The 12022-nt window shown below is 35.6% G+C and overlaps 1 protein-coding gene across 1 annotated transcript in view; it reads left to right on the top strand.

Moving 5' to 3' along the window:
* Window positions 1–12022, top strand: part of ADGRV1 (adhesion G protein-coupled receptor V1) — a 471474-nt gene that overhangs the window by 307584 nt on the left and 151868 nt on the right. Inside the window, exon 84 of the mRNA XM_074360351.1 lies at window positions 3814–3930. Coding sequence (XP_074216452.1) covers window positions 3814–3930 — 117 coding nt within the window. The remainder of the gene's footprint in view (window positions 1–3813; window positions 3931–12022) is intronic.

The following is a 12022-nucleotide window of genomic DNA, read 5'->3' on the forward strand; positions in this document are numbered from 1 at the left end:
TTTCAACAGAGAAAGATAGGAAACAAATTCTAGCTACAAGGAAGACAAAGAACAAAGGCAAAGAGTTAAGAGACGATGGAACATGTTTTAGGGAAGAGCAATCAATGCAGTGAGAGTAGCAGGTTTGGAACATGAAGGGTCCTTTGGAAGATAAGCTTAGGAAGGGGAGGTGGGGCAGATGGGACTTGCAGGGCAAGCCGCCGTAATTCTGTTTCCTCTTTGAATATTTCTTCGACTTCCGCAAGCAGAACTAATGGGTCTTGACTTTGCACTCCCCTGATATTTCACCCCATACCCTGTTATAACACCTGTCACATTTTATTGTGTCATGTGTGTGTCTGGCTTCACCCATAGGCACTCTCCTAGTAGAAAGGACATTTGGCTCAATAACAAGTGCTGGAAACACTCTAAAAAATAGGAAAGTCTAGGAGTCTATCATGATCAGAGTAGGCAGGTAGTATTTGACTTCTCCTGTAAAAACTGAGTAGTTTTTAGAAAGATGGAGAGTAGAGAGAGAGGCATTTCAGAGAGGGAGAAGTGAGAATGTCCAAAGTAAAGTGTGGGGGTCGGGGTGGGGAGTAATATATTAAGGAATACTGAGAAGTGAGGTTTACAGGAAAACCAGTTTTTATGAATCGTTATTGTTTAGCTCAAGGAAGAAGAGATGCATGCAATTTATTTAAAGTGAAAAAGTTGGTATTTCTCTACATTTCCTCCCTTGGCTGTTAAAGTAGAGCTCTAATCAACCAGAATAAGAAACGATTTTATAAGTTAAAACAAAATATATCAGATACTCTCTTTGGAGAATTTATTTATTTTTCTTTTAGTTAAGATGTGTTATATCAATATAGAATTAAGAATAGCATTATATTTTTCATGGGCATTATTTCTTTTGCCATTGTGAACCTGTGGTGGCCCATGGATTAAAAAAGATTGAGAAACAGTGAACTAGAATTTCAGCATTTTGAGATGACTCGTGCTTGATTTAGCTTGGTGGGCGGCAGCGTGGTGTTCTAGAAAGAACGCAGACCTTACAAGTCGGAACACCAGGATTTGAATCCCACTTTAAAACTTGTTCAGTACTCTTAAACCAGTTAGTTCCCCTATCAGATCCTCTTTTATCATTTATGAAATTGGGATAAAAACAATAATGACTTCACATCAGTAATATGTGGCTTACACACACACTCACACACACACAAACCACAGAGAGAAAATGTGTAGCACTTTGCTGGTACACAGTTTCCTGCCATCATATTCTTACATAGATGACACAATGCTTTGTAGATAGTAGGTACTCCAGCACTTAATTACTAAATGAAGCAATACATGACTGATTGAGAACCATTGAAAAATTCCTTGATTCCTCTTATGGTCTTCAACTTAGTGTATCCAGAGAACTGACTGTGAAAATAACCTTTTTCCTGTTCATCCCAATGTGTTTGAGTAAAAAAAAGCAAAGGTAAAACGTCATCTTTTCTTAGGTTACCCCTAAAGATATGTGAGCTAAATATGCTAGTAGATTTTATTTTACTTTAATCATTTAATTTGTATTTTAATTCAACTTAATTTAATTTTAGGTAGGCTCAGTGACCTGTAATTGCTGATTCTCCAAGTAGTCTTACCTTGTCCCTATTGTAGCAGTGTGTTCATGTTCAATGGTAGTGTTTTGGAGAAGGTATTCAATGAATATTTGTGGAATTTAGGAAGGTTAAATTTACAACATGTTACAATTCAGAAGTTAGGAAGCTAAAATCTAGGAAAATCTAAGCATGTTTTTAAAGTAAGCTCTAATACAAAAGCTATTTGTGATGTGTTCTGGAAAGGCAAGCTTGTTGACTTTTTTTTAAGGAAACTCAGTTGTACCAGATTGTTAGGAAATAGTGAGACATACATTTCTAGCATCTGCTTTTTTTAAAATTGTGTGTTACAAATACTCCAAATCTAGGGCTAAATAAACAGAAAGTTGAGTCAAGAATACTTCTCATTTAAAAAATAATCCTGGAATTTTGGAATAGAAAGGGACTTGAGAGTTTATCTTTTCCACCTTCTTCCTACTACTGATGAGGGAATTAGTCCCAGAAGGGTAAACTGACTTGTTTACTGTCCATAGCTTTAAAAAAAAAAAAAAAAAAAGGATTCTTTTTCTCCTATCCTTGGTCCAGAAAGTACTCAGTAAATAATTCCATGAGGGAAGAGTTAAACTTCAGTGTGGCACAAGATACATATTATTGCAAATTTAATAGTTAGCATTTGGGTTCTGTAATTGACTGAGGAGACTGGTTAAGGTGAGTCTTACCCCATAAAACAGAGATATTGGGAGCATGCAAGGCCTGACCCAGAGGCTGACATTCACCAGAGCGATGCCACCCTGGGAGCACTGTTGGGCAGAACTTTTCAGGGAGTTGTAATGTATACATTTCAGGGACAAAAAGATTGAGGAGGGGCATATTCCATTTGAAAAATAAAAACCACACTTTGTTGCATTGCTCTGATTTGGTTTTGAGTACATTATTCTTTTTTTTTTAAATTGAAGCAGCACTAAAGGTATTTGTGCTTCCTTTTTAGAAGTTGAGAGTTTTTGAGGCGTATGTCAGCTAGTTTTTTTCTTCACACTCCTCTGTCTTTCTGGAATTAACCATTCTTTCTTTTAACAATCATTTATTGAACATTTCTATATTCCAGGCAGAGTGGTAACCTGTGAAAATGTTAAGTTGAGAAGACTTGGTCTCTATCCTAAAGAGAAAGGGAGTTTATGCCTTGAGAGGTTACAGTATACTGTTATCGCTCCAAACTTTCTCTTGCCGGCTATAGTACACCTTTCAGTACAAAATTTGACACAGTAGTCATTTTATCGTAGAGAAATTACAGAATGATAGAAATCACAAGAGTTTCGCTTCATTATTTATCCATTTATTCGACAAGCGTGTATTGAATACCTCCAGTAGGAACTTTGAGAGTACCTACTGGGGGCCAGACTTTGGGCTGTGTGACTGGGATATACCAGTGAGTGAAACATTCAGTAATCCTGCCTTCATAGGGCTTACATTCTAGTGGGTGAGACAAACTTTGACCAAGAAACATAATAAATGAACAACTACAGAGAGTGTTAGAAAGTGATAAGTGCTGTTTAAAAAAATAGAAGAGTAGGGAGGGGGATCATGTGTGTGGGAAAGAAAGAAGAAAAGGGGGTGTAATATTAAATAATGTGGTCAGGAAAGGTCTCGTTGTTTGTAAAGGTTACGTTTGAACAGTTGTGAAAATTATGTTGTGAAGACTTGAGGGCAGTTGACATGAAAACCCAAGAATTAAGGTAACCATAGGGTTTGGATTTTTAACTTTAAGTCTGTTTTGTTATATATGTTACTTCCTGACAATAGGATGCAGATGATGGTGAAGTCAGAGCTTTTGCTTCTTTCTTTTCTCTCTTATTAGCTTTGACTTAAACAAGGAATGATATTTCCTCTCTATTTTCTCTTTTGTACTTAAATAAATGTATTTCATAGGATTTTTGTCCACCCATGATAAAAACAAGGTTTACTTTGAGAATTCCTCTTGACAATCCAAAGCAGCATGTAGCATAATTTCATATAATTCATTATTTCTTAGAAACAAAAAAATCTGTGAATTGCCATTTTTAGAATGACTTAGTCATCTCAGTTTGGGCAATAAACCAACTTATTTTCCCTTTGAATCATTGAATCATAGATTCAGTATCTATGATTTAATAAATTATAAGAAAATAGTTTATTTTCTTAATATTTTTGATTGAAGTTAACATGATTTGAAAATAAAAGTATGTGTTTCTTACAGATTGTGTTCCTGGCATCTGCATATGCAAGTCCCCAACTCACAGAGGAGAGCTGTTCGGCTGTGGCTGCTGTCACACATTACCTGTATCTTTGCCAGTTTAGCTGGATGTTCATCCAGGTTGGTACCTCGTTTTCTCCCCTGCCCCCTTCAACTCTCCAGTGCATCTGGATGGAGTGGACTTGGTATCTGATCTTCTTTATTCTGAAATGGAGTTAATTCCATACATTTGTCACTACATTCCCAGGAGATCAATGCAAGAAAATCCTTATACAACTGTACAACATTAGAAGGCATGGTGAACTTGAGGAAATGAGAAGAAATCTAGTGGAATTGGAAATAAGGGAGTAGTAGGAAGTGAGGCTTGTGATGTGGGCTTTTTAGGCACAGTAAGAAATTTTAACTTTTTTTTTAACTGAAGTATAGTTTTGTGTTTTTTTTGAGGAAGTCATAGAATTATTTTCAAGCCAGAGAGTGACATAAGATTTAGATTTTAGAAAGAACTTCCTGTTTGTGGTGAATTGAGCTCAGAAAAGAGTTGACATGGGAGCCAATTAAGTAGCTTAGTAGTTGTATTCAGGGAAAAGAATTCATGGTGATGTGAACCAAGGAGGTAACAGAAGAGGCAAAGGGAGTGAACAGCTTCTCAAAATTGGTGTTTTTTTTTTTTTAAGTAGAACTATAGGATGTAGAGATGGGTTATAAAGAATGCAGAAGGTGGAACCAAGGGTGTTACCCAGGTTTCAGGCATGAGTGGATGGGTACATAGTGGAGCTTTGGACTGAAATAATGGTGACTGGAGCTTGGGGGTGGGGTATAGCTCAAGTGGTAGAGCGTATGCTTAGCATATACAAGGTCCTGGGTTCAATCCTCAGTACCTCCTCCAAAAATAAATGAATAAGTAAACCTAATTACCTCCCCTGCCCCCAAAAAATTACAAAAAAGACATGCTGAGTGTGAAGTTCTTTTGTGATCTCCTTCCAATGGGGACTTTGAGATAAGTGGGATACTCAGAACTAAATCTCAGAACAGAGGGCCATAATATAGAAATACATTAGAAAATTACTGACTTAGAGTTGGAAAATGGGACCATTGCTTTGGGAGAGAATACAGAGTGAGACCCAGAGAGTCCTAACATACTTTCCTAAGGAACTAGTAAGTGTTGGGGAGAGATCTGAACTCTCTTTTTCTGACTAAAATTCCAAATTCTCTCTGTAGTCCAGTGCTGATCTGCTTGATAAAGAGGCTAATGTGAGAGCTGGATCCACTTCATAAGTATTAATGTCACTAGTTAAATAGCGCAACTAAAATACTGCCTTTGAAAACGATTTCTACATAATGATATTGTTTAGTCTTTCACGTGATAGCAACACTTTCATATGTGTTTCTGAGTGTGTGTGTCAATTGTTTTACGTAAACAGGTGCATTCAGACTATTGCATATTCTTTGTTCTTGTTGAATAAGAATTATGTGGGATTTCCACCATCTAGCAATATTTGAGGAAAGTGAGGTGATACTATTATGAGAAAATACCATACAGATTCAAGGAAAGGATATTTTCCCAGGTATGATAGGAGCAGAGAACAGAACTATTTAGTTGACAGAAATAGTTGGAACAATTGGAGGCCTGCATCTGAGTTTGAATTCTGGCTCTGTCATTATCTTTGTAACCTTTTTAATCAAGTTATTGACTCTCTCCTAGGTTTGTTTCTAAATCTGCATATGGGGATAATCCTACCTCACAAAATTCTTTTTTATAGCAGCTCTATTTATGGAAAGTTTATGGTGTTCTCCAACCCCCCAACAATTAGAAAATAAATCTAAACCATATGACATAAAACAAATATTTGCTGAAATTAAGATAGCATTTGCTGTATTCTCTAATTCTCTTTAGCAGTCTGTCTAAGCTGAGATTTTTATGTGCACCCTGTGTATGATGTCATTTATCTGCCTGAACTGAGGTTCATAGCAGTTTGCTGAAGGTCTTTGTCCATGTCCCTGACCTATTCAGTTTTTGATGAATGACCTAGATGAAGACATAGGAAGCTGTCTTATCAGGTATGCAGACGATGCAGAGCTGAAAAGATAGCTAAAACAGCAAGCTGCCCATGTTAGGAGTATAAGTAGAGCGAATATAGAGAAATTGCACTGTGACAGATTGAAAATGAGAGTGAAAGAGACATTATCTGACGGAGGTTACTGTAAACAACGTGAAATGTTCATTTAACTCAAACTCAATGGCAATCAAATGTGTTAACAGATTGCTTAAAACATAGCAACTATAGTAACTACAAAAACAACACAGACCTGGCTTAGATTAATAACACTATGGAGGCAGCTGAGGGAGCCATGTTTACATTGTTATCTACAGTATTCAGACAGCCTTGGGGCCCTGTAACCACTGTTAGCAGGAACATTAACCAGCCAATGAGAAGTTGGGAAACAGTCCTATAGGAAACTTGGAGGCAGCTAGAGGTAACTAACCTGGAAAGAACTTAGGAAGATGTGATAACTGCCTGCAAATACTGGGGGGGCTGCTATAGGAGAGAAAGAATGGATTATATTTGGAAGAACCAGAACAAATGGGTCAAAAATTAGGGAAGCAAATTTTGATTCGCATTAAGATTTTTAGAGCCAATAAAAATGTCAAAGTTGATGAAGCTGTTTCTAAAAGTAGAGAGCATCCAGTCACTGCAGTATATTCAAACAGGGAAAAGACCAACTTTCCAACATGTTTTAGACGGATTTAGATGGAGGGTGTTAGCAGGATGGCATATAAAATTTCACCCAACTTAATAGAGACTGGTGTATTCTATATCTCTTCTTCAAGTCTGGAATAAATATGATTGTGGCTGATGCATATTTAGTAAACTAATTAGATTTCTCTATGGCTAATGGTTTAGGCAAACTATTTAAAGTACCAGTGAAGTTTAATATGTTTCAGATGGTAAACCACACATTTTTCATGGTTTGTGGTGTGACCACAAAGGAAAAACTCAATAACTTCTGATTCTAGGTAGGTTACCTCTAATGAGTTACTTTGTGGTCAGAGGCTGTCACTTTACTAACCTGTGTTTTCCCGTTTATAAAATACAGTCTGCTAAAGTCTTTTTTTAAAAACTGAAATTCATTTTTAAAACATTATGTAGAAGGTTAGACCACTATTAATCCAGTCTTGAACAAAGTTGAAAAAAGTTGAACAAAGTTGAAAAAAATTGAGAGAATATTAACATTTTAATAATTCTACTTAAAAATGTTTGGCAGTATAGGAAAGAATTTGATATGTGTATGTGTGTGCATAGCTTATAATGACAAAAAAGTTGATCACTGGCTTTTAATCATTGGGCTAATAAGCATGTCAGAATTATCATTTATTTTGGTCTGCATTATATATTCAATCTTAGAATAAATGTATTTAAATGAATTTATCTTGAAAAGTTATTTTACTTTTATGTCAGACTTTTAATACATTATAGTGAAATTGGATTCTATTTTAGAGGAGGTAAAGAACAGTTTTGTTGGTAAAGATGCTATGTAACTTCTCCAAGTCTGGATTTTCTTACCTGAATGATCAGATTTGTGATAATGGTACCTCTCTGAGGACTGTGGAAAGACAAAATGAATTAACACATGGAAAGAGCTTGGAATGGATCCTGGTACAGACTGCACACTCCATATATATTTAGCCTTATTTTTATCTAAGTAAATATGTAGACTAATAATTCATAGATTTTGAAACATGTTAAATACTTTTTTCCAATATGATTTACATCTTTTTTTTTTTTTTTTTACAAAAGAGAATTAGCTAGATATAGTGGAAAGAGTGGGCTAAAAGTGTGAGGCAGGCACTAACGAGCTGCAAAGCCTTAGCAAGCTGATAACCTCTGAACTCTTTACTGAAGTACTCAGTAAAGTGGCTCAGAGCGACCTCCAGAGCTAGTGCCTTGACTGTTTCTTTAGGCTTCCCCTTTCTTTGACAGGGAAGTCATATTGTGCATGATGGAAACAGTGTAACAAATTATTTTGCTTATTTTTTTAGAAGTATAAAATTCATGAAGTCCCTTCTTGGCCAAGGAAATTGAGTTACCCTTCTGTTTGTGCTTCACGTAGGATCCCTCTGTGAAATTACTGAAGCAACTTCCCACTTCCTTCAAACAGCAGGGTTATGTCCACTGCAAGAAAAATTGACACTGAGAACTTAAACTCTTGTAATGCTTTACTCTATTTTCCTAGTTGTTATTGTTCTGTTTTTCTCTCTTTTTCTGTTTTGATTTGCTTTCATTTTAGAAATGGCATATACTAATGGTACAAAACATAGTCATACACTGTAGAGAAATGTAAAATGGAAAGTACATCCGTTTCTCTCTATTTTATATACTCTCCACCCTCTGCTCTACTGTCTACCCTACTCCCAAAGGTAAACTGTTAATGGTTTCCTGTGTATGCTTCCAGATATAGTCCACAAATATATAAATATTTACAAATAGATGAAAAAGCACGTATGTGCACGTCATGAGTATATGTTCGTGAATGCATATATATTTATATATAGTGTAAATATATATTTTGTTTATATATATAAACTTACCCCATACAACTGCTTTTTTTCCATTCTATAATATAGCTATTCCATAATTTATTTTTCTAGTCTCCTATTAATGAAATACTGCATATTTCTAGGTATTTTTCCTATTGTAAACAACGTTCCCTGGAACATCCTTGCACTCTGAACATTTGTTTACTTATAGAATATACATAGAATAAATTCCTAGAACTAATGTCTTTGCTGTTAACGTCTATGTGAAACATGCTACCAGGTGGATTGCCAGACCATGAGTTAATCTGTGAAGGAAATAAGTCACAAGTAAATTATTTGAGATATCAGTATATAATATAGGTAAATAGAAACTTCATTTTACCTGTATATTCATTTGGCCCAGTTTTATGATCATTTCCTGTCACCACATTAAATTATCTAACAATCTGCTTCAATTATGATCAACATCCAAACTTGAGTTGTCCTTGGAGTCTGTTCATTTCATGCCAAAGGACATAGCTTACTCAAAAATATAATGTTTAATTTTGAAACTAAAGCTTACTTGAGGAATGTATTTTTAAAATGGGAATAAAATTAGGAATCATTTCACAATGGTACTTGAACATTCTCCTCTTGTGCCTTAATTTCTCTGTAAAATTAGGCTCCGAAGAAGCAAATGTACCTCTGATTTATTCTTTGGTAGAAAGGCTACTTGGTGCCAGAGCATAGCAACAGGAAGGGAAATGCTAATATTAGCTGTGTTTTTCCTTCGTCATTGATTTGATTTGGGGGGACATCAAAGGTATTGAGGACAACAGGCTGGTAATTACCAAGATAAAAATGACATACTCAGGAAATGCTGAATTCTCTATTCCTCAAAAAGCCCTGCAAAGATTGCTAAGAGGGAGACTAACAGGAGCAAGGGCGAGTGGTAACATTTCTTAGACCCTCTGCTGAAGTGAATGACTAAGAACGTATGGTAATGACAGAATTAATAGCATCCGTGATCTCTGACTAAACTTGATGCTATATTTCAGTCCAGGGCCTCTGGTGACACAACTAATAGCCAAATATTAAACAACAGGCTAGATACTGATCTTATTCACATACTTTGAAAATTTATGGGACTTAAGCAGCCTATTTGAACTTAAGAAAATGCATTTATCTTTTATATTTTATAAATATAATAATATGTATTACATTAGTGTATATTATATGAGCAAAGTAATAAATATGTGCTCATGGAGCATATGAAAGCATTGCATTTATGACCTGTGATAATCCAACAAGTAAAGTATATCTTCAGTTTTCCTGCACGGACACTTAAAAAGTAGTAATGGTAGTCACTAAAAATGTTCCTGTAAAGATAAATAGACATGTCCATATAGGAATGTAAGTAAATATGCTTACAGACACACAATCTTGTAGTTTATTCCCATATATTTGAATAGGTATATCTGGGTATTTCAGTTGGTTAGTTTGCATCTTAATCAGAATCAATTTAAATTCTAACAGCCTCGGTTCCTGATTATGGGAAATGTACTTCTCCCATCCCCAGTGTCCTTCTGTGTAAAAGAGAAAACAAAACAAAAACATACGCATAATAAAACTTAGAAAAGCAGCTTTCTTGATTAAATGAGGTATAGTTTAATGTGGAGTCTACATTTATTACCCAATTAGTAAGTATTTGTTCCATTCTTCCTCACTTAAGCTGTTGCATTTAACGTTTTTAAGTTTCCACTGGTTAACTTTGACCCCCTTCATTAGGAGTTCAATCCAGTCAGTTCTAAAATTCTTTCTTGCAAGGTAGTATGTGAGTGAATAAACTCAATAACTAAAGCAAATTATGAAATAGTTGTTACATTCAACAAAAAGTGTTAAATACTGAAATTATGTACATTTTCATTTGTTTGATATTTCTCAGTAGAGGTTGCATGCAGAGCATTTTGCTGGGTACTACAATGTGTATACAAAAATTAATCTAACACAGCTCCCAGGTATGTTTCAGCCATTTTTTTCTGATTAACCTTTAAAATTTTTCATTTAGTGTGAGCAAGAAGTGAAGAGGGAGAGAGAACGACTTATATCCGTACTCGAACCAGGAATATGCATCTCCACTGGCACATAAAATGAGTAGGGGAAAACGAGGACAAGAAATAAGTCCTTGTGCAAATAATAATATTGTCAGTATCTGCGTGAATTTCTATGGAAATAAGTCTTAACTATAGTCTTCATGTGATGCTTTGGACTTGTGTTCTGTTCCAAGTTCTATCACTAACCCAAATATGGAAAAGCTGTTTTTCTCTCACTGTCTCACCTTTCTTATTTCTAAATAAGATGTCTTGAGATGGTCCATAAGATGGTTCTTATTTTTAAAGCTTAGAGATAGAAATGAAACTAGGGACCTAGATACTGAGATTTCAGTTCACATTTAGTCTTTAGCGGAAAATCTGTTAAATGTGGTAAGCCGTGGTCAGTTGGTATGAAGCATATTGGTGAGAGTGACACCCTTAAACTTGTACTGAATTTTCATAATTCTTTTGGTTCTAATATTGGACAAATACACAGATAACTGAGACACGCAGATCACATTTGCTAGATATCTGTCAACATAAAAGTAATTATGCAAACAATGATCTCTTAATACTCTTGCCTTCAATTACAAAAGAGGAGCCATGATTACAGGGAAAGGAATATAGTCACATGCTCCACTGCCTTCTTACTGCAGAAGAATGGCAAAAACTGGAGATTTTATCCCAAGTGCTTCCAAATAACAGTGTATGTCTCAGCTTTTTTTTAGAACAGTGAAGAAAAACTAGGTGAAGTTCATTTAAGCAATTCAAATTATAAAAGGATAATATTCAAACAAGCATATAGAATAACTCATTGAACCCAAGTGCCATAAGTCAAGGGACTGTGAGCAAGAATGGACGGCTTAGTCTTCAAACACACTTTCTCTCTTCACTGTACTTTTGGCTGCCTTCGCCATTAAAGTTTATATGTTTATCTTTTGTCATTTGACCAGCTTCGACTATCACAAAATTGCAGGGAATTTCATGGTAAATGGTTGGTCCGGCCTGGGTCAGTCAGGCTTCTCCTCCAGATCAACAGCTATGGGCAGAGGTGCGGAGTCCTGAGTCACTGTGATATGTTGGCAGGGGTTGGGGGAGTGGGAGTAGGGAGCCAGAGTTCAAAGAGAGTGAGCTGATGACTTAGGCATATATCCCCAAATGTATCTACTGTGCAGAATAACATACACATTAAAATATTTTAAAATTCAAGTAACACTTGAAGTGAATCAGTCAAAACAAATCTTAGGTTTGGGGCATATAGTATTGCTAAAATAATTAAATGTTGTTTCATTACATAATGTTTCATTCTATAGCAAAAAAAATAAAAGTCATATAATGGTAAATACTGTCCTCAGAGTATACCTCAGTGATTGGATTGTCTTGAGAAGAAAAGAGTTTTGTTTTGTTTTGTTTTTTTAATTGACAAAAACATATGGCATTTGGAGCTCATTTTGTTTGACTGAGTATATTGTACCTTGAACTCTTTGGAGCAGAAGCATTGCGTGTATAAATCTAACAGGCAGTTACATTTGTCTCAGTCTTATCTGAGCCTGTGGTAAAGGTCAGACAGCTGCTGAAAGGCTCAGTGACTCTAACTGACGGA

The sequence above is a fragment of the Camelus bactrianus genome, chromosome 3 (assembly GCF_048773025.1).
Source record: "Camelus bactrianus isolate YW-2024 breed Bactrian camel chromosome 3, ASM4877302v1, whole genome shotgun sequence".
Taxonomy (NCBI): domain Eukaryota; kingdom Metazoa; phylum Chordata; class Mammalia; order Artiodactyla; family Camelidae; genus Camelus; species Camelus bactrianus.